This window comes from Anabrus simplex, chromosome X, assembly GCF_040414725.1.
Source record: "Anabrus simplex isolate iqAnaSimp1 chromosome X, ASM4041472v1, whole genome shotgun sequence".
In the NCBI taxonomy this organism is placed as follows: domain Eukaryota; kingdom Metazoa; phylum Arthropoda; class Insecta; order Orthoptera; family Tettigoniidae; genus Anabrus; species Anabrus simplex.
The window spans coordinates 216,596,716-216,620,607 of record NC_090279.1 but is presented as its reverse complement, the minus strand read 5'-3'; the positions used below and the strand labels follow the sequence as shown (position 1 = coordinate 216,620,607).

The window sequence follows — 23,892 nt, the reverse complement described above, 5'->3', positions numbered from 1 at the left end:
AATTAAGGTACAACCTAGTGTGAAAATCGGAAACCACGGAAAACCATCTTCAGGGCTGCCGACAGTGGGGTTCGAACCCACTATCTCCCGGATGCGAGCTCACAGCTGTGCGCTCCTAACCGCACGGCCAACTCGCCCGGTATATATAGGAGGTGCGGAATTAAACGTAATCATATAGCTAGCTTCATATACAGCATTCTGGAGATCGTTAGTTCATTCACAGACGCTCGCAGACTGAATGCTGAAAAGCATACCGTAAAAGTCTATACTGAAGATGTATGTATGTATGTATGTATGTATGTATGTATGTATATGTATGTATGTATGTATATATGCATAGTTACGTAGTTTCATTGCTATTGAGGAGGGAAATAAGTTTATTGTGCGCAATCACGTCCGGCTCCATGCCTAAATTGTTAGCGTGCTGGCCTTTCGTCACAAGGATCCCAGATTCAATTCCCGGCCGGGCCAGAGATTTTAACCTTAAACGGTCTATTCCCTTGGCTCGGGGACTAGATGTTTGTGATGACCCCAATATCCCTGCAACTCACACACCTCACATAAGACTGTCCTCCAACACAGTAACACGCAGTTACCTACTCATGGCAGATGCCGTCCACCCTCATTGGAAGGTCTGCCTTACAAGAGCTGTAACCGGCTAGAAATAGCCACACGAAATTATTATTATTTGCGCAATCACGAATATTCGCCTCATGACGCTGCATACCCGCTACACAGTCAAGGTAAAGAAATTGCCAAGAGCACAACAACAATAAGATACTCGGCTGTTAATGTAATTCATACAATGTGTTCAGTTCTTTTGCTAATTTCTGCACATCCATGCTTGGGTTGTTTCCAAATAACTCTTTGTAGCGGTGGTGGTGGTGATTATTGTTTTAAGAGGAAGTACAGCTAGGCAACCATCCTCTGTGTAATTCTAATCAGAGAGATAAAAGTGGAATGTCCGACACTTGATAAAGAAGCTACCGGACAAAGAAAGGCAAGGGCCACGAAGGGCGTGAAAATGAAAGACTCCCTAGGCTTCGAGTGCTCTAATACCGTCGGGGTCGGAAAAGAACAAGAATTGACCAAGGGAGGTCGGATAGGATAGATGAAAGTGAGGAGCCTGGCACAACTAAGTGGAAGCAATGCCAGGACCCAGGTAAGGGCCCCGTGGTCGTTAACCCACTCTCCCAAGTTGATAGGCCCTCGGGCCCCTTTTAGTTACCTCTTACGACAGGCAGGGGATACAGTGGATGTCATCCAGAGGGTGACAAGTAATTCTTTCAAACTGTCTACGTCAGTACTCATAGATCTTTCGGTACGAGTTTTAGAGAAACATTTCCAGACTAAAATCTTGAAAACCACTTCCGATCGGTGACAGCACCTTCGCCTTAAACAGAGCCAAATAATCCTCCTCTAGGTTTGCATAGCTGTTGTGCCCCAGTAAGTAAGGTGTCTAAAATACTCTGTCCATGTTGACGCCAGAGTGTGCTGTGTAGCGGGTGTGCAGGTTCATCAGGCGAATCTTCTCATGATGTTGAAATGTTTACAATGACTGTTCTGTTGCAGCTGTCCCTGTACTCCCCCGAGGTGGAGGAGGCCCGGCAGTACCTCAAGGACGTCCTGGTGGAGAACAGATCCGAACACAGGGTGGCAGTGAGCAGTCTGTCCCCCAGCGACAAGCAGGACATGTACGCCCTAGTGGGGGCAGTACTCCGCGCTCTGCCCACTGGGGATGTGTTCGTCTTGGAGGCGGTGCATGCCGTGCTGCCCTACCTGCACACACCGGATTGCAACACCCACAACCCGTACCTGTCTGCCATGGCGCCTATCGTGGGCGGTGACCACATCCAGTACGACCTGCTCTTCAAGGTACACGGAGAGGCTCTGTGCTGTAATGTCTTAATAAAATGATTAAATACTCCATTGTATGCTAACAATAATTTCACTTGACTCGAGGTTTAACATTTTGGAAATGTAATTGGGCGATCTGATAACGGAATACATATATGAACAGCATGTGTCATGACGTGCTGATTTGATGATACGTGACCTTCTCTTCCGTACCACGTATCACTTTTAGTTTTCTCTTAAACAGTCTTGTTCCAGTTGGATACAGTGGTAATGTCTGTCCTTCTCCAGTTGGCTGCTAATTACATTTTAAAATATCAATCGGGAAAACCACGGAGACGAAGAACAAAGCAGATATATTCAGCGCGTTCAAATGAACGTGATATACAATTCCAGTCCAGTAATTCCAGTTAGTATTTTTTAAAAAACTTCACCCATATCTCACCATATCTATTGAGTTTACCGCAAAGAATGATGTGACTACAGGGCGGATTCATATGCACAATAGCAAACTCTGGAATACTTGTCTTTTCTCTATGTTGGTTTTCAAGATATCAACTGCTGAAGGAGAATATTTTCACAGTAGCTGCTTTTTTTTTTTTTTTGGCATGGTTCGTACTGTTTGGTGGTCTTCATACAACAAAGAATTGAAGTGTAGGTTATAGATCCAATATAGCGGCGGCTTCAGGGAACTCGCAATGCAGCGAATAGGCTTGACAACGACGGCGCATTGTCCACACATTCTGCATAAAACGAAAGATGAACGGTGAAGACAGGTTTATTGCTCTGGACTCGGGTCCTGCTAATGATAAGACCCTGGGAACAAATATAATTGTGGGATTATTTAGTTTCAGGCTCTTCTTCTTAATCTGTTTACCCTCCAGGGTTGGTTTTTCCCTCGGGCTCAGCGAGGAATCCCACCTCTAGCGCCTCAGTGGCAGTGTCCTGGAGCTTCAGACTCTTGGTCAGGGATACAACTGGGGAGAATGACCAGTACCTCGCCCAGGCCGCCTCACCTGCTATGCTCAACAGGGGCCTTGTGGAGAATGGGAAGATTGGAAGGGATAGACAAGGAAGAGGGAAGGAAGCGGCCGTGGCCTTAAGTTAGGTACCATCCCGGCATTTGCCTGGAGGAGAAGAAGGAAACCACGCAAAAACCACTTCCAGGATGGCTGAGGTAGGAATCGAACCCACCTCTACTCATTTGACCTCCCGAGGCTGAGTGAACCCCGTTCCAGCCCTCGTACCACTTTTCAAATTTTGCGGCAGAGCCGGGAATCGAACCCGGGCCTCCGGGGGAGGCAGCTAATCACACTAACCACTACACCACAGAGGCGGACGGTTCCAGGCTGTTTCTGTTTTTATTCTCGTGTGTAAGCAAGAATAAGGTTTGAGGCGGGTAGGTTGGTCTCTGCCAAATATCGAGATCCTCATCAGGTCTCGTAAAACATTACTTTTCTGTGAATCGTACATCCGAACCGAATGAAAATGAAAGTCCACAGCCTGTTTCCAGTCATTCGACCGGTTCAGGAATGGAATGAATGAAGCCCCCATCTAGCGGCGAGGATAGGAATTGTACCGGCTGCCGAAGCCTGTCGCACTCCTCTGGGGCAATCATTAATGACTGACAGAAGAAATGAAATGATAGTGGAAAGTGTCGCTGGAATGAAATATGGCAGGGGAATCCGGAGTAACCGGAGAAAAACCTGTCCCTTCTCCGCTTTGTCCAGCACAAAGCTCACATCGAGCGACCGGGATTTGAGGCCGGCGCGCTGCCGCATGACACACGGAGGCTCTTAACCGAATACCAAAATGCCGCCGAAAAAAATCTCCTCATTCTCAAACTTATTAATACTCTCGACTGTCAACAAGAATGCATTGCAAAGGTTTCCGGTGGCGAACGGAATTTTTACATATTCATATTGTTGTACCAGTTTGAATATCAGTATACAATATTCTACGTCGTTTTATACAAAATATTAATAACTGCAATTTTGCATTTATATGCGATATAAAACTACTTAGCCATTAGATTTTAAATAACGGTATGAATCAGCTTTTAGTTCTTAAGGGCATATTATATCTTGAAACATAAGACAACATGAAAGTCTGTCAAAATCAGCCATCTAGATATGACATAAAGGACACAGGTTGATTGCAAACTAAATGAATTCGGCGTGAAGATGTGTTGGGAAGCGTAGACGTCACGATATTGATAGGAGAGACACCCTCATCCACACTGTCTGTATTTGTATCGCACGACTTCCCTTTAAAGAATAGTCCCTATCCGATAATTCTATCATTTTGTATACAAACTGTTGTTTTCCCAGGCTGATCACAATACACAGGATGTTACGGATACTCTCATCTAATTGATGTGACGTTGAATATTTCAACTCATTTAACTGGAGTCAAATCGAGGAACTCTATGCTGAAACTCGAGTAAAGAAATCGCTTGTTCGCTCGAGCAAGAGAAACGAAGTGGCCGAATGTTTTCCGTTGATTTATTAATTGACTGATTCACAACCTAAACAAGAAAGCAGTTACTTTTTACAAATCACTGATACTTTTTCGTTAGTTTTAATATAGTTAATGTCATAAAATTAATTTTCTTTACAAAGGGTTTAGACAGTCCGGCCCCGCGGTGTCCGCCTGTCACCCGGCGGCTCCGGGTTCGATTCTCGGCCGGGTCAGGGATTTTTAATTGTAAATGATTAATAATCCTGGCGTGGGGACTGGGTGTTTGTGTCTTCCTTAACGTTCCTTTCCTCACATTCAACACTTTACACTTCCGCCATTTACGAAATACACGCAAGTTGCCCACATATGGTGCAAGTAGGGGCAAAAAATTTCTAGGTCGACTCCCCGAACAAAAAGGTTTTAGACTATTATCCAGTTTACATTCGATAACTCAGAATTATTGTTTTCTTATTTATTAAACTGCCAGCCGCACTTGATCTCTGAATACTACGAATACGATTGTTCTCAGTGTCGTGACCTAAATGAACAACTCATATTTACAGCCACAACACACATTCAAGTAAATTCTCTTCTCTCCTGGCTGGTCGATTTGAGTTGCTGGAAGTATTGCACTCGCACATCGCTAGATGTTCACCGCAAATAACTCGTAAACCTTTGAAGATATCCGAAATCAATTTTTACTTTCAGTAATGTAACCACGGAGGACAGAGTTGAACTTGCAGTTCTTTTCCCGAGTTTGATTATAGTAATTAGTAATTCGTCTTTATTCGTGGCGAAGCTAGGGCTCAAGCCCCTCTCTTACACTTAACCATAACATTTAAAATAATTATCATACACATATTTTTTAAATACAACATATCCTTTAAAAAAATAATATATTAGTAATAGCAAATATGGAGATAGTAATAAAAGAAGGAAACACAGACAAAACCTATAACTAGCAAATACATTTCTAATTTTTATGAAAATAAGCACATTCACACTACGCATATCGAACAAGTCAGCTGGAGGTATTCAGTAAGTGATTTCGGCAATCGATCTTATATCTCCTACGAGAATGTAACTCCCTAATGGTAGCAGGGAGGGTATTCCACAGCCTCGCGGCAGTGACTACAAAGGAGCGGTTGTTAAGTCCTGGAGTGACTGCCAGATCGTGTAGGAGGAGAGGTAATTAAAGTTTGATGAGAGATAATTCAGTACACCTGAGTTTAGAACTCCATGCAGATGTGGAGACTGCGACGCTCATGAACACGAAGCGATGACAATTCCCTATAATTTATTTTTTGCTAGTTGCTTTACGTCGCACCGACACAGATAGGTCTTATGGCGACGATGGGACAATGGGACAGGGAAGGGCTAGGAGTGGGAAGTAAGCGACCGAGGCCTTAATTAAGGTACAACCCCAGCATTTGCCTGGTGTGAAAATGGGGAAACCACGGAAAACCATTTTCAGGGCTATAGACAGTGGGGTTCAAACCTACTATCTCCCGAATACTGGATACTGGCCGCACTTAAGGGACTGCAGCTATCGAGCTTGGTATTCCCTATAATCATATCGCAGCTTAAATATAAATTGAATACAGGTGTTTAAACTCCGTTCGAGCATCTTGTTACTGTCCTGAGATGTGTTCGTAAGTACAGTGTCGCAGTAGTCTAGAATTGGAAAGATTACGGATTTTACCAGTTGTATTTTAAGATGTTTTGGAAATATGGTAGTGTAACATTTGAGAAGAAAAAGGAATTTCTGCACTTTACAGCATGAATTTGTCACTTGTTTAGTGTCCCAGTCATTATAACACCTAAGTTTCTTACTGACATACAATAGGGCACTACAGTATTATTTAAAATAATTGGGGGCACATGTCTACTTTTTAACAAGTTAAGGTTTCTTTTGGTACCAAATATAATAGTCTGACTTTTCTTAGGATTTATTAACAAGCTGTTATATTTCGCATAGTCATTTAGTCGTCGTAAGTCAAAATTTACTCTGTCAATGGCTACATCTATGTCTTGTGGATATGAGTGATAATAAATCTGAAGATCATCTGCATAGATATGGTACTTGCTATATTTCAATGCGTCCCTTATGTCGTTCCCACTAACAAGAAATAAAAGTGGGCCCAAAACCGACCCCTGCGGGACACCTATTGACTTGTTATGCCATCCTGAGTACATTGTTCCCACTGATACTTGTTGCCGACGGTCAGTAAGTTAGGAGTTTAAAAATTTAAGAGATGTCTCATTAAAGTTTGCGGAGTTTTAGCAGTAGTAACCCAGGGCTAACTGTGTCATAGACACTGCTTAGGTCTAGTAGTGTTGCTACAGTCACATATCGTTGGTCTATCGCTTGTCTGATATCGTCCGTAAGCCGCAGTAATGCTGTCGCGGTACTATGTCCTTTTTTAAAGCCGGATTGTAAAGAGTCAAGGACGTAATTCTGGGTCAGGTGTACAGTGATTTGTGCATGAATCAGACGTTCGAGTGCTTTTGCGAGGGGTGGTAGGATGGAGAATCTAATGTGCGTTTATTCGGGATTGGCCTTATTAGTGCGTCTTCCCAAACATTAGGGAATACTCCATTGGTCAGGCAGTAGTTGAATATGTGAGTCAGTATTGGCAATACAGCCCTGATGATGTTTTAAATTAATTTTATCGAGATGCCGTCATTACACGTGTCACATCGGAAGTGATAGAGTACAGCACACGTTTAACATCATTTGCGCTAACTGTGTAGAAAGAGAACTGGTCGCGCTCTGAACGGCATGCTGAGTTTCTGAGATTAGCCGGTAATGGAACTGGTCCGACTTTAGGCTGAGAAAGGTAATCATTTAACGTATCTAGAGATATGGTGGGAATGTGCTCTTCTACGGCTTTGTCTATGCCCAAAGATCGTAGCTTCTTCCATGTTTGGTTTAAATTATTATTTCCCGCCAAGTGTTGAGAGTAGTGGCTTTTCCTGTTTCTAATTAGCTGTTTAACTTTCTCAGTTTCCTGTATTGTTCAAAGTCATCTTTATCACGTGTTTGTCTGAAATGTCTGTACCAACGGTCACGGCTGGCCATAGCAGATCTTATCTCGATCGTCAGCCGGGGGGAAGGGGGGCAGGTTAATCTTAATTGCCTCTCCGGAGCATGTTTGTCATACAAGTTCAGCACTAAAGAGTTGAATCTGTTAACTTTTGAGTCAATGTCATGAAGATTACGTATGTCATCCCACGGTAAATTATATGCGTCATTGCGTAGGTCATCTAATTCAGTATGTTTTATGTCTCTTAAAATGACGTAGCGTGCTTTATACTTCAGTCCTCGGATAGAGTAACTAAGTACAATAAGTCGTGAGTTGAAATCGCAGGAGCTGGGACCTGTCCATGCTTAATGATTTTCTGGGGTTGATTTGCAATTTTTTTTTGTTTGCTAGTTGCTTTACGTCGCACCGATACAGATAGGTCTTACGGCGACGATGGGATAGGAAAGGGCTAGGAGTTGGAAGGAAGCGACCGCGATTAAGCTACAGCTCCAGCATTTGCCTGGTTTTGAAAACGGGAAACCACGGAAAACCATCTTCAGGTTTGCCAACAGCTGCATGACCCAAACGAAAAGCCACTCGCTCGGTCTATAGGCTATACGTTCATTTGGACAGTTTTGTAAAGCAGGCCTATGCCAAAATCCGTTAATTTTCGGTTACAAAACTTTCGATATTCCTTTTATTTACGGTCGGATTAAATTTTTCCCTTGTCTTCTGATAGATCTCAATCTATACGCCAAGCTACACCGCAATAACTGACTTCCGACGGTCAGAAACATATGTCAGTATTGCGGTTGTACTTGCACCATAATCGATTTCTGTGGTACATGGAAGGCGTCATATGGAGTTTTCGCCGGGGATTCCCGGTGTCGATGTAAAAGAACTTTCACATGTAAAGAGATGTGCGAAAGGTTACAGATCAGGATTTTGCTCTTTGGGACCCAGTTGCTCCTCATTAGAAGGGGTCATTTGGTAGAAAATTGCTATGGCGAAAGGGTACGTCGTATCGACAAAAACGAGTGCCCTACGTGTTTAATCTCGTATATTGGCGATTTAAATAGACAGAGGTAGGCGTTTCGATATGATTCAAATTTCGTTCGTGTTTTACAAGTTGAGAAATTATTTTCCTTACCTAATGGACAAGCACAATCTTGAAACCTGGGAGACGTATTGAGCATGAAACCATCTACAGTTTTGCTTCCTTGACGTTTTGTCGTACCTCCATCGGGTACACCTTAGATTGGTTTAGAAACTTAGATAAGGCTGAAATTTGAGTACAGTGTCCACATATTCCTTTCGTTTTTCCATGCTTACACAGGAGCTAGAAACAAGTAATTTGACTCACATTTGGTCCGCCGACAAGCCTGGTGATTTTCATGATTTTTATCGCTGTAAACAGTGCGCCAAACAGTAAAATGAATTATGGAAAAAGTAAAAAGTGCAGGTCTCTCTAAGGTATAAGGGATCGAGGTACGACTAAAAGTCATAAGGACCAAAGTTGTTTCTTGACACGCCCATATCATGTCTACAAGTACGGGCCGTGAAAGCTTCCTGTTTGTTGTTAGCTATGAGGACCAAGAAACACAAGTTGGAGACTCGTTCATTTTGTATTATTTGCCTATTTACAGGGACCAATGTTTTCAGGTAGAGTATAAAGAGCGAGTGGCATAAAACTACCGTGCAACCTCGATATCTGGAATCACCTCGGGAGCTAAATTTTATTTCGAGATACAGAGAAGACCGTTTTTGAACTTGTATAGCTCATAATTGAATCATATGCATGTACGGGCTTACATTGAACACATTCTTTTAAGAGTATTTAAAAATATTCAAACTAAGTCTATTTTACGCTATCACTTTAACTGTTTAGAAGACAGGATACAGTACATACAGCAGTGAAACAAGAAACATGCCCTGGTTAAAACCTTTGGAAAAAATCTCTTCTGCTATTTACTGTTAACCTTTCCTCCCTTCACGTTGAAACTTCTCGTCAATACCAAGCAGCCGAGATTCGTAACTGGAGCTTGTCATCCTCCAGTTTAGAAGTTGCTTTCGTACGTGACCGGTAATTAATTCACATCCGAGAAACAGCGAGGCTTTGCCGATTTTCCGATCACTAGAAGTTTTAGTTTTCCGTTTCCCGTCATGTTAGCTCGCACCATCACTGTGACCTTAACTGTTCCTCACAAACCACAAATCCCGTATTGCACAGTTAATGTTGGACAAAATTCGAGTTACAGAATATTTTTTGCTTTAAGGGAGGAAATGTTTCCTTCGAGAAATCGAAAAATTCGTGTAACCGAATTTCGAGTAATAGAGAAATAAATACACGAGGAGAATCGGTCAAACGGCAGGGAAATGGAAATTACTTCGAGATGCTGAAAAATCGAGTGATGGAGGTTCGACTCTAATTTATAAGAGGATGCTACATGGAAACGACCACAGTATCGATACGCGGATATTTAATGTGTCGGGTAGCGAGTTTTTACGACCGGATGCCATGTTATTGTAGGAAGGGAAACCGTGCCCGCTCAACAGCGTCATATGAAAACAGCAGAGAGCTTTGAAACTGAACGCAGGCTTTTGGCACACCCGCAACCTCTCCTACTCTGCCGACCAACATTCTCATGGTGACATTTTTTCGACGAACGGGATTTGAACCGGCTAACCACGGTGTGAGACCATATGACCGTGTGCGGATATTTAGTACATGCCGCCAGTTGTCTTGAGAATAAGATGCTGGTGGTAATGATTGCTGTTTTAAGAGAAAGTACAACTAGGCAGCCAGCCTCTACTAACACTGATCAGAGGGAAAATATGCAAGGGATCCGACACTTCGAAAAATGAAGGTGTCGGCCGATGAAAGACAAGGGCCACGAAGCGCGTGAAAATGAAAGACTCCCCAGGCCTCGATACCTAATAGCGTCGGGGCCGGAAAAGGACAGGAGTTGACTAAGAGAGGTTGGATAGGAGGAGCCTCATGCAAGTAAGTAGAAGCAGTGCCAGGACTCATCTCAGGGTCCCGCGTTCACCAACCCACTCTCCCAAGTTAAGAGTCCCTGAGGGCCCCTTTCAGTCGCCACTTACCACTGGCAGGGGATTACGCCCCCACCCACAGAGGCACAACATGATGGTGGACAGAACAACACAGATGAACAAATTTAGCTGTTAGTGATAATATTTGTGAGGCAATCATAGCTCTTAAGACGACCTATCCCGAATGGTTGGCGTCTAGCTGTTAAAACGTGTGAATTGCAGAAAAATGTTGAGGAAGCATGAACAATTGGGTTAAAATAGCACAGTCCGACCGAGAATGGAACCAGTAACCCCTCAGACTAATACTGTGTACCCCGGGCCAGACAAGTGTCCTCACAAAGCATCACCACTGCAGAGACAGCTCTCACTATAACCACCATCATACCAGACGACGTTAAACGGAATGTGCAATACGGTAGTGTAGGATTACCCGCATCCCATGATAGCAGGTGTTCAAACCCGCAAAAGAAGTCAGATTTTTCAAAGGTAGAAAAAAGAGCATTCCACACTCCATCTCGCATGATGTCCGCATGTAAAAGTTCTCTGGTGATACATTCGGTATTTATTTAATCTGTTGGTTTTTCCCTCGGTCTCATCGAGGGATCCCACCTCCACCGTATTAAGGACAGTGTCCTGAGGTTATATTGGAAGGTGCTTAAATGGAGCAGTCATTATTAACAAGAGTCTTGAAATATGCTGTTGCTGAAAAGCAAGCAATTACTTTTGTAGAAACTTTCCTTATTCATGACATCTCTTCTCCGTTTTACTATATGTTTGTGATATATATATGCATCTAATTGAATTCTTCTTTATCTTATCCCGCTTCAAGCGGGGTCGATGTTTTTGGCAAGTATTTTCCACTTTATCCTATCCCACACATGATCTTCCATTAATTTCTTCTCCTTCCGAACTTCTCGTACATTGTCTGTCCACCTCCTTCTTGATCTCCCCCAATTTCTAGTCCCATCCACAGTCGTATTCATCATTCTCCTCCCTTCGCATAATATGTCCATACCATAGCAGTCTTCTCTCCTGTACTTAGATCAGCCGGTCGAGTTGGCCGTGCGGTTAGGATCGCGCAGCTGTGAGCTTGCATCCGGGAGATAGTGGGTTCGAACCCCACTGTCGGCAGTCCTGAATATGGTTTTCCGTGGTTTCCCATTTTCACACCAGGCTGTAACTTAATTAAGGCCACGGCCGCTTCCTTCCCACTCCTAGGCCTTTCCCGTCCCATCGTTGCCATAAGACCTATCTGTGTCGGTGCGACGTAAAGCAAATAGAAAAGAAAAGTGCTTAGATCATCTAATTTATTATATGGTGCCTTTGTTTTTGTCCAAGTCTCTGCTGGCCTCACTGCTGTCTTGTAGGCTATTCCTTTAACCTTTATGCCAAGTCTTTGGTCACACAAGATGCCAGACATTCTATTCCAGGTCATCCAGGCAGACTGCACTCTCTGGTTAATTTCCGTGTTTAGGTTGCCATCCTTAGATACAAAAGATCCTAAATATTTGAAACCATCCACTGTTTTGAAGCATGTACCATCCATCTCTAACAATTCATTCTCCTCACCTCCTAGGCACAGGTATTCGGTTTTCTTTCCATTAATTTTTAGGCCTCTGTCTTGCAAGGATTTTCTGAAGCTTTCCAGCGTCTCTTCCAATTCTATTCTAGAGGTGCTACACCATCAGCAATCATCATGCATCTGATTGAATGTCTTGTAGTATCCGAATGATGTTGCAGCTCGTGACAGCAGGGGAATTCCCGGACGACATCGTGATGTGCAAAGACAAGCTGATGATGTCCATCAGTGGCGGGAAGCTGGACATGGAGACTGTCTTGGACGGGTTCGTGCGCTACGAGTACAAGAAGCCTCTAGACCTGTTGCTGGCCGTGCTGCAGAGGATCAGGAGGAGGGCTCGTCTGGAGGATGACCTACTGGACGCCGTCATAGCGCTGGACGTCCACGTCAAGATGAAACGTGCCGCCATCGAGATGGACGACGACAAGGTACTAGCACAACTCCAAATCCTTACCGCGATAACTTTTATAGCAGCTGTCCATAGAGTTAGTTGGCCCGCCACTGATCTTTCCCTCTAACGAGAAAACGTTTGTAAAGAATATTCTAAATACATTTTTTCATGACCTATTTTTGTGTGAAACCAGCCGTAAAAGAGATAAATGCAGAGCTGGGGCCTATTCCACGAACGAACTTTGCAACTTTTCACTTTGCACTTTTCAGTTCAGATACTGTTCCACCATCGCTTTTCAGATTTAACTTGCAAAGTGAAAAGTTAGAAATCTTTTCACTTTTCAAGCCTGTTATGTTCCTCCATTGGTACAGAAATGCAAAGTGCAAAGAAATGAAGTGAAAAGTTTTCATAAATCTTGCAAAGAGATGATGCCCTTTTCATCTGTTAATTAACAAGTATGTACATTAGTTTCTCGGCGTAGAATTTAGTTTAGTGATATAAACACGTCACGACGTGAGCTTTTGTTAGTATCAAGTGAGGACAGTGATGAAGAATCCAATAATAGAACATACAAAGACAGGATTAATTTTCATAACCTCACTTCGACGTAATATCGCGAGTGATTTCGTATTATCCCAACAGAGGCTGACTATATTCTTGAAATGATCGGTCATTTATTGAAACATAAAGAAGTAAATTCCTTTCCGAAAAAGAACAAATTATTATATTTACATTTTTTATTAAATGGTGCCCAGCTGTACTGTGTAACAACAATGCACAGGACATCAAAATCAATTATTTGCAGAACTGTTACCAAAGTCGTAGATGTTATAGTAAATGTAATATTTCCTAACAGTAGGTTGCCCTGATAATCCACTTAATATAGCGACGGGATTTCTAATGAAGCGTGAATGTCCTTCTGTGTGTATATGTGTTGACGGTACTCTCGTTAACATTGATGTGTGTCATCATTTGAGAGGTTATCTTTAAAGTTGTCAAAAAAGGATGCCACGTTTCTCCTTGACAACTTCCAGCACAGCCAGCTTCTTATAATAACCTTTCTTTCCCATGATAAAAAAAAAACCTTTAACGGTACCTACGACAATTATACCGCCAAGTTCGCCGCGAAAAGTAAAGCATTAAAATCATAGAGTATTGGGCCTATACAGTTTGCTCATGGAATAAATTCGATCGGATCACTCATTCGCAAAGACTTTTGACTTTGCGAAGAAATTGAAAAGTAGACCCTAGTTCATGGTGGAACAGGCCCCTGGTTCGAGGTCCACTCAGCCAGCGCGGGAACGTATACTCACACACTCTTTTCAAGCATACGCATCTCCATAAACGTCTCAAGTTTGGACATTTGATTATTGTTTCAGGAGGAAATAAACTGCACAACATCCTCTATGAAGACTAATCAGGCGGAAAAAATAGAAGAGAGATCGGCCAATAAAAGACAAGGGCCATGAAGGGTGTGAAAATCAAAGACATCCTAGGCCTCGAATGCTGTAATACCGTCAGGGTCGGAAAAGAACAAGAGTTGACCAAGGGAGGTCGCGTACGATCGATGAAAGTGAGGAGCCTGGCCCTAGTAAGTGGAAGCAATGCCGGGACTCAGCTAAGGGCATCGTGATCGCCAACCCATGCTCCCAAGTTCACAGCCCCTGGGGTTGAAAACTTGTCCTGAACACGTTCCATTAACGTTTTAATGAGCAATCCCCTTAAAAACACTGCGAATAACAAATCCGGCCGAAATTAAGTACTGCACTCAGCCTACGTGGATTTTCTGAAAACAAAATTTGTGTTCTTTTATTTTTAAAGGAGATTCTAAATACCAGTTTTCATGTATGTAACACGTTAGGTTTTTGTGATATATTGTAGATAATCTCGCTGCTGTAGAATTTTGGAACTGACGTTGCTATGGTCACGGCAGTTCATTTCTTTATGCGATTCGTAGAGCAGGGGTAGTGTGGTGCTAATATCTCCATAACGGTTGGTTTTAGGGCCCATACGGCTTCCCGAGTTTTGTTCTTTGCGTCAAGGGGCTTAAACTGAGCTTTGTCTCGTCTTTGTACGACAAATTCGATATTTAGCCTATATTAGCCTAGTATTTATATATCTCGCCCCATGCCTCCTCCTCTCCCCGCCCCCCCCCCCATTCGAATTGTTTTGAAAATAAAATACAGCCCATGTCCCTCGGAGATAATGAATATTTACATTAGTAAAATCATTTTTAGAATTGGTCGAGTAGTTCCTGAGATTAGCCATTACACACAAACAAACTTTACCTTTTTATACAGTATATTAGTATAGGTCCGCCTCTGTGGTGTAGTGGTTAGCGTGATTAGCTGCCACCCTCGGAGGCCCGGGTTCGATTCCCGGCTCTGCCACGAAATTTGAAAGTGGTATGAGGGCTGGAACGGGGTCCACTCAGCCTCGGGAGGTCAACTGAGTAGAGGTGGGTTCGATTCCCACCTCAGCCATCCTGGAAGTGGTTTTCCGTGGTTTCCCACTTCTCCTCCAGGCGAATGCCGGGATGATACCTAACATAAGGCCACGGCCGCTTCCTTCCCTCTTCCTTGCCTATCCCTTCCAATCTTCCCATCCCTCCACAAGGCCCCTGTTCAGCATAGCAGGTGAGGCTGCCTGGGCGAGGTACTGGTCATTCTCCCCAGTTGTATCCCCGACCCAGAGTCTGAAGCTCCAGGACACTGCCCTTGAGGCGGTAGAGGTGGGATTCCTCGCTGTGTCCGAGGGAAAAGCCGACCCTGGAGGGTAAACAGATGATGATGATGATGATGATGATGATATTAGTATAGATAGACCCCGAGCCCAAAAGTCATCTTGCGCTGTATGGTTGCGAATGTTAGCGTCAACTGGGAGACCAAGCTGCAGCGGTGGACAGCTGAATCTTATCTCCAATGACACCGTCAGGGAGTGATTCAAGACAAAATGCGCCAGAGTCGTCTACGAGGGTTTGGACATGCACAGAGGACAGGGGCTACCAAAACAGCGATGAGCCGATATTCTTCATGGAGATCTGAAGTGTGGCCCAGGACAGAACTAAAAGTAGACAACGAGTCCTTGTAGCGGACCGCGCCACGACATAAATTCACCTTATTTTGAAGACAGTCATGTGCGTACTTTTTCAAGTTATTTCACCGTTGCCACTATTCCAGTTTAGTCGTCCAGCTCTGTTAGATGACAGCGTGGACGCGTTCCCGAGATGTTCTAATTTTGCCGCGCAGCGAACTGATAAGTTTCCGCTCCAAATTCGTGACCATCTGACCTCACGCGCTGAAGGTTAACGTTGCTCCTTGCTCTTTTAAACCGCGTGTAGCTTATTTGGAAATGGTTTATAATTTTAAAGTTATTAAGATTTGTGTGATGCAGTATATACACTTCGCACACCAGACCCGCCCGTTTACGAGGGGAACGCGCCGAGAGTAACAACCCGACTGCCCAGAAACTTCGCTCAGCGGTAAAAATAAGAGCGTAACGAGCTCAACAGCAGCGGTGGCGCTCCCCGTGTTCAGATCCTGATGAACTGGATTTTTGTTTCATTTATCTACTTATGTCTTACTACACGAATGTTTCTTATCAAGTTAGTGCGTTATGTTGATTGTAAAATTACAGCTGGGTTTCCGAATAAGTGTTATGTATTTGTTATATATATAGTATATGGTATTTTTAGGGATTACAAATGTTTTGTAAGTTCATTCTTGATACAGTGCATTCCCTTGCATGATACCGATCATAGAAACATTCGAAACAGATATTTCGCACACCACGAACATCGCGCGAAGGCAGGTTTGTCACATTTACATTTCAAGACGGGAATGTCACTCGGGAAAGAAACGTCGTTAATATTATTGAAGATTTCATGTGTTGGCAATAAGTTTGCGACAAACCACGCATAACGGATCATTTTCCCAAAAACTGGAGCTTGCAGTTGATTATGAATCAGTCCGTGGATTTTTATTGCGTCGCATGTAGTCGCGATATCCTTTTGCTGCGCAATGAGTGTAGAAGAACTGATGTTCTAATATTCATTTACTAGGCACAACATTAGTAGAGGAAAAACAACAGCAATAATTCAAAATTATTTCTTTCTTAATCTGTTTACCCTCCGGGGTCGGTTTTTCCCTCGGACTGAGCGAGCCATAAGGGCAGTGTCTTGGAGCGCGAGACTTCGGGTCTGGGGATACACGTGGGTAGGAGGACCAGTACCTCGCCCAGGCCGCCTTACCTGCTATACTGAACGGGGTACTTGTGGAAGGATGGGGAGATATGAAGGGGTATACAAGGAAGAGGGAACGAAGCGGCCGTGGCCTTAAGTTACCTACCATCGCGGCATTTGCCTGGAGAAGTGGGAAACCACAAAAAAACTTCTTCGAGGATGTTTGAGGTGGGAACCGAACCCACCTCTATTTACTTGATCTCCCGAGGCTGAGTGGACCCCATTCCAGCCCTCGTACCGCTTTTCGAATTTCGTGGCAGACTCGGGAATTGAGCCCGAGCCTCCGGGGGTGGCAGCTAATCACGCTAACCACTACACCGCAGAGGCGGGCTCATTCAACAAAACTATTCGTGCAGTATTCGTCAATGTACAAAAGCAAATAAATGAAAACAAAAATCATCGGGATTTGAACAGGCGGCGCAAAAGTGTGAGGTGGCGCCACGGCCTCGGTTGAGCTTGCTACGTGCTAAAAGGCGCGTACAGCACGTCAGAAACGGTCCAGTGTCTACGGATAAGTCGAAACAGGTGTTAGTTTATTTCGACCCCTATTTCAGCGAGCAAACTTTCTGACAAATTGGGTTGATACACTTGGCGGGTTCCCCTCGTTAGTCAATTCCCGTTAGGATATTTCCCAAGCTACCGGTACTACTCGAGTGGTAAAGTCTTCATGCCTTTAATTCTCTTTACTTTCAGATTCGAGGAATCGATGACTTGCTCGCCTACTTCGACGCATTCTGTAGCCCATTCCTGCCGGAAGAGGTGCGAAGCAAGGCCCATGTCGTCGCGGACGTTTTGCAGATGGAGCCCATAGATTGGTCAACATGGCTGGCTCGGTTTCCTCGTAGCGAGTACAGTCGCCCTCGCCAGCTCGTGATCAGTCTCCTGGAGGCGCTGGCGCAAGGCGGTGAGCTGAAGAGCGAGAACTTGCAGGTGGCCATGCACGACTTCCAGGAGGCGGTGAAGCCGCCCGCGTGCCCCAAGGTGACGTGTCCGCCGAAGAGTTCCAAGAAGGAGAAGGCAGTAGCTGACGCGATTCCTATGCAGCAGCTGCTAGACGTGTTCCACATCCTGCTGCCAGAAGACGAGCAGCAGTTAACTGTCCTCAAGAGCCTACTTCTCAACCCCATATCCCTAGCCACCGCGCTCGGAGACGACTTCCCGCTCCACCAGTACGAAACCAAAGGTATAGCACTGCTGCCAACTTGACTAGTTACATATTGAAATCATGAGACATATCCGTCAGCAAAATAAGTTACAATAATGGAGGTTCCCTTACCCAAGAAAGTGATCAATCAAGATATTCATAATTGACTCGGTTTCCTAGCTCAAAGAGGAATTAAAGAAATAAACTCTCTCTCACCCTCATTCTATTTAATGTTATATATTTCTGCCTACTTTTGATATACGCTTTACTATAAGCATATTCTTCGGTGTTTGCTTTCTGTAAATGCTTCAGCTCCCTTCTTCAAACTTGCTGTTGCTTGCTGGACTGAAGTAAAACCACGCTGTAATAATACACACATACATGTACATCTGGATTACTTAATAGTTTAGTTGCATGATCATGAATAACGTCCTTCTCCATGGCTAAATGATTACCGTGCTGGCCTTTGGTCACAGGGGTCGCAGGTTCGATTCCCGGCAGGGTGTATGTGTTGTCTTCATCATCATTTCATCCTCATCACGACGCGCAGGTCGCCTACGGAAGTCAAATCTAAAGACCTGCACCTGGCGAGCCGAACCCGTCCTGGGATCTGCCGGTACTGACAGCCATATGCCATTTCATTTATCATCAATAACTATACTTATGTTCATGTTATTATTTTTAGAGCTTTTTATATGTTGTATTTATATGCCTTAGGAATGCGAGGAATGTTAATCGGAGTAACAGAACGACGTTATAAGGGTTATGATTACTATGACAATTATGATAAATTGATAATTTATATGAGTTAAAGTTCGAATCACTAATCATTTGGGGAAAAATCCAATGAAAGGGGGCAATCCACCGCACTTCTCTGCCAAAGTAGTATTAACATTTATCATTACAAATAAAAGAAGACAAAAAGGCTAAGACCGTATTAATAAAATGCTGCGTTCATCAATTAACAGCAACTACATTATTCAAACATGCCACAATTCTTACCCAAACAGATTCACAATCCTATAGAAAAAGAAAATATGCTTTGCTTATACCCGCAAATGTACCACTAGCGATTTTCATAGTGGCAGCACCGTTTGATCTTGCAAGTCACGAAAAACTCATGACTACATTGTGACAATATGCAAGATTAACAGTAAGACGCGTGCCGGCAAGTAGGGCCCCTAAACTGTATGGTTAGCGAGACTGAATCGAACCCAACAGTTAGAAAATAACTATACATCGCTACTTTCAGTATTAAAAGGGGAGAAAGAGTGACCAAACAAATTGTCAACCTCGGATTACTTAAGTGATCGTATCGAATTAACGTCATTTAAAACATGATCCCATAGGTTCACACATCGGCTTGAGAAACGTGTCGAGCAGAGGGGTAATCTCATCCGTTTTTAGCTCTCTTCTTTTATATCCAATCGCAAAGAAGCAAAGGGCATTCTGTACAACAGTAGTGTCAAAATCGTAAAAAACAAGAATTTTTATTTTTAATGAATGTTTATAGATGTGGTATCATCACACAGTTAGACTACGAAAATCGTTAGTCTGCAAGTTTGAAGCACTATAACTTCTAAAGTTGAAATCGTGGAGAAACAAGCGAATGCTTCAGAACACTCTTTCATTAGGAAAATACGTCAGAAACTTAAACATATGTGAGCGCTTTTGGAGAAGTTTTTGTAATTACATATTGCGTAGAAACATGCCTCCCATAAACAAGTTAAAAATTCAATAGCACCAAAAAGCAGTAACAAATAAAGGACGAATTGAATATTGAGGGGAAAATTGGTCAAGTCCTATGCAGAGCGCGTGCGCGAACTGAGGTCTCGATCGGAACCATTAGGATTTTAAGTCTAGAGTTCTAACGTTTCTGCAGTTCTCGCACGACATTAACACGTGCGTTTCACTTCCCACTGAAGCACTGTGATTTTTAAAAATTTATATAATCATACGTTTTAGAAAAAGACACTTTGTGTTATTACGAGGTGAAGGTGGCACGCCGGCGGTTGTTCGTCAGCTGTTCGACTGCATGCATATTCACCAAGGGTACTGTAGTATAACGGCACTGAAATATGAAAGTCACGCAGTTGTTGGACATTGTAACATAATCTGAAAGTTTCTTGTTGCAGGCGTGTTGATGCAGGCCATCCTGGGGGTGTGTCTGAGGAGTGAGCTGGTGAGGCAGTCCCCGCAGCTGAAGAGGGCGGTGGAGTACTTCCTGCCCAGGGTGCGGCTGGATGGGCCGGGAGCAGAGCGCGTGTCGCCGCTGTTCGTCACCACGAGGACCATAGACATGAACAAGGTGCTGCTGGCACTGACCAGTGCTCCACTGGACGACGAGCAGCACACTCACTTCCAGAGAGTGGTCACCTTCTTGGAGGAGGCCTTCTACCAGCCGCAGTTCAGCGGCGGCTTCCACGTCACCAACTTCAAGACCAGGGCGGACTTCATCACCGGGCTGTTCAACCACCTGCTGAGTCTGGAGGCCACACCAGCGGACCTCAAGGAGGACCTCACGGCTCTGCTGCCGCTTGTGGACACCACGGGACTGGGAGCGCAGCCTGTTGACTACGTCGAGAACGAACCGCAGGCTCCCGACGTCGACACCTCCACCTTACCAATGGACGACGAGGAGGTCAGCGTGAGTTGACAAGTATTATTGTATAGTGCAGATCACTGGCGGCTGTTGATCATAAGAAAGAGCGTGGAGCATACTTGATGCTTAAAATTATAAACCCGAGGACTTATACAAAGCTTTGTTTTTTAAAACAATTTGCTTTACCTTGCACCAATGACATAGGAAAGACTTAGGAGTGGGAAGGAAGCAGCCATGGCCTTAATTTTTTTTTTGCTGTGGGCTTTACGTCGCACCGACACAGATAGGTCTTATGGCGACGATGGGATAGGAAAGGCCTAGGAGTTGGAAGGAAGTGGCCGTGGCCTCAATTAAGGTACAGCGCCAGCATTTGCCTGGTGTGAAAATGGGAAACCACGCATGGCCTTAATTAAGGTACAGTCCCAGCATTCGCCTGAAATCAAAGTGGGGAAACCACGGAAAACCATGTTCAGGGCTGCCGACAGTGGGGTTCGAACCCACTATCTCCCGGATGCAAGCTCACATCTGCATGCCCCAACTCGCCCGGTGTTATACAGAGCTAAATGAAATACAGCTTAGTAAGTAAAATGAACTACAAACATACACAGAAAGTCCCTTCATCTCTCAAAACAATATCAGCTCATATGGGAAAAATCACGCACTCAGTCTACAACCGCAAAATACTGTATTTGATACTGTCCAATACCTCCAGTAGAATGCGGTTTGATTTATTCTTCTTCTTTTTTGGTTGGTTTTGGCCTACTAGGGACCACGGGGCTCGTCTTAACTCTTAGCTAAGGTCTTCTGTTTTTTCTTGGCCCAGTACGCTTTCATTTTCTGTTGTGTGCCTGCTTCCTTCCATCTGCCCACTTAGGTCCCTGTACTCTTTTTGCTTGCGAGGGACAGTGGGAAGACTCCCTGTAGGTATGGCCTGTCTCAGGTCTCAAACAGGATCTGTAGTTCTGCTCGGTCTGATGTTACTGAGGTGATCCACTTGGTCTTGGAAGCCTTCCCCTATTTGTCACTGTGAGCCTGCAGGGATAGAAATCAGTCGCCTTTTCCTCATACAAGTGACTACGTCTTCCTGATGTTCGTAGAGCTCGTTGTTGTACCATCCTCCTCTGTTATGGGTCCTAGTATCCTCCTCAAGATCTTCCTCTCTGTATGTTCTAGTTTCCTTAGTGGGCCCTTTCTTTTCATCAAGACGCACTCAGAGGCGTAGAGAACAGAGGGGTCTTGCTACTGAGTTGTAGTGCTTCAGCTTTAGGTTCTTGGAGGTGTAGGAATGATAGGCCCCCTCTAACTTGGTACACCTGGCATCTATATCCAAAGTTTGCTCTTGCTTGCTGAAATCCATTCTCCTAAGTACTTGACTGCAGGAACGTGTAGTTTCCTAGTGAGATTGTAGAAAGAGCTTGCTTTATGTTAGTGATAAACTACGTCTTCTATAGGTTGATCCCCAAGCTGGTTTTTGCTCCAATACTGTAGAGGCTCTGTAGTTGGTGAGTAGCTTCTCCATTCTGTTGGCCAGTATGATGAGATCATCAGCAAAGACTAGACAGGGTACACTGAGGTTGTCTTTCTTGTACCCAAACTTCAGTCCTGCTTCTGATGACAATATGGCAGTCCATTCCCTGATGATCTTCTCTAGTACACAGCTGAAGAGGAGGCAAGAGAGACCATTTCCCTGTCTTACTCCTGTCTTGATGGGAAAGCTCTGAGAGAGCTCATCCCTGAACTTGACTTTGGAGGTGGTGTTCATCCAGGTAGGATGGACCAGTCTGGTGGTCTTCTCATCTAGGCCGAGTTCCTGCAGGGTAGGGAAGAGGATCTGTCTGTCTATTGAATCGTATGCCTTCTGGAATCCACCATAATGGCTACCCAGGGGGTTTCACCTCGGCTCTTACATGTGAGGATGGTCTTGAGGTTTGGTATCTGCTTTGTGCAGGACCTACTGACGCGGAAACCAGGCTGGTATTCACCTAGTTGGGAGTCCAACTGTTTGGTGACACTAGTTGGCAGGGCTGTAGAGAAGATCTTGTAGGTTACAAGCAACAGGGAGATGCCTCTGTAGTTGTTCCTTTTTGTGTGGTAGATGAATCACGGCTGAGGTCCATCGCTCTGGCAAGACCTCTGTTCTCATATGTCCTGAAACATCTGGTTGATACTCGGCAGGGACTGTTTATCTATATGCTTCCACATCTCTGCAACTATACCATCTTCACTGGGGGCCTTGTTGTTCTTGAGGTCTTTGATTATCTCCTCTATTTCTTCCCTGTTGGATGGTACAGAGTCCTGGTTCCTGACAGTGGGCTCGGCAAAGGTTCTTCTACGTTGAGGAGTTTCTGAAAGTACTCTGCAAAGGTGTTATTATTATTATTATTATTATTATTATTATTATTATTATTATTATTATTATTATTATTATTATTATTATTATTATTATTATTATTTAGTCCGCCGTTGTGGTTTAGTGGTTAGTATGATTAGCTACCACACTTGGAGACCCGGGTTCGATTCCCACCTCAGCCATCCTCGAAGTGATTTTCCGTGGTTTCCCACTTCTCCTCCAGGCAAATGCTGGGATGGCGCCTAACTTAAGGCCACGACCTCTTCCTTCCCTCTTCCTTGTCTATCCATTCCGATCTTCCCATCCCCCCCGAAAGTCCCCTGTTCAGCATAGCAGGTGAGGTCGCCTGGGCGAGGTACTGGTCTTCCTCACCAGTTGTATCCCTGACCTAAAGTCTCATAGTCCAGGACACTGCCCTTAAAGCGGCAGAGGTGGGAGCCCTCGCTGAGTCCGAGGAAAAAACCAACCCTAGAGGGTAGACAGATTAAGAAAGAAATAGTTCTGCATATTTATTTTTGGTAATTCCAAAAGAGTCGAGATCTTAAATGATTACTTTGATTTTCTCCGTTTCTTTGTGAATATTTCCATGGTGTGTGTTGTGTTGCAGGGCGAAGCGGTGCTGCAGCACATGTGAAGTGGACCGTCCAACTCTGTCGTGTATAGCCTAAATAACACTATGTTCTCCTCAGTTTCATAATACAACTCTCAAGGCTGAAATGTTACACAAGGAGACTGCGGGACCAATGTGATACACGCGACAATTGTTAGAAGAACAAATACAGGCCAGTACAGAATGATTCACGAGGAGTTACCACCACTTGCTGAAGACGTTCTGAGCAAAACATATCATATGAACCTGTTTCCTTTTGTATAATATAATAATTTGAATGTTGTTGTAAAAGTATATTTGTCTTTAGTTCCTGTCATTTGAAGGGTAAAATAAATAATCCTGTATTTAATTGTGTTTTGAATTTCCCTATCATTTCGTTAGCGTACGTGTTTCTTAAGGAATGGTACAAATTGCACCATTTCTAGCCACTGTACCACCCGCACCTTATGACTGCACAGTTACAGCCTCTGATACTCGCATGTTGAGCTCCAGAGCACGCGCCAAATAAATAGGGGACTCCCCCACTCACCGAGCACACAGTAACATCCTATCATGTGTGTGATCAGTACAAGAAAAGAAGGA

At 44.1% G+C, this 23,892-nt stretch overlaps 1 protein-coding gene across 4 annotated transcripts in view; it reads left to right on the top strand.

Annotated features, from left to right (window-relative positions):
- The window catches only part of LOC136886796 (uncharacterized), a 262,354-nt gene extending 238,715 nt beyond the window's left edge, over positions 1-23,639 (top strand). For 3 of the 4 annotated variants that reach the window (XM_068230684.1, XM_067159601.2, XM_068230682.1), the window contains 5 exons: positions 1,573-1,875; positions 12,135-12,401; positions 17,298-17,787; positions 19,884-20,395; positions 23,308-23,639. In XM_068230684.1, coding sequence (XP_068086785.1) covers positions 1,573-1,875; positions 12,135-12,401; positions 17,298-17,787; positions 19,884-20,395; positions 23,308-23,334 — 1,599 coding nt within the window. In that variant the 3' untranslated portion in view covers positions 23,335-23,639. The remainder of the gene's footprint in view (positions 1-1,572; positions 1,876-12,134; positions 12,402-17,297; positions 17,788-19,883; positions 20,396-23,307) is intronic. The other variant, XM_068230683.1, reaches the window with a different exon arrangement.
- The last annotated feature ends 253 nt before the right edge of the window (positions 23,640-23,892 follow it).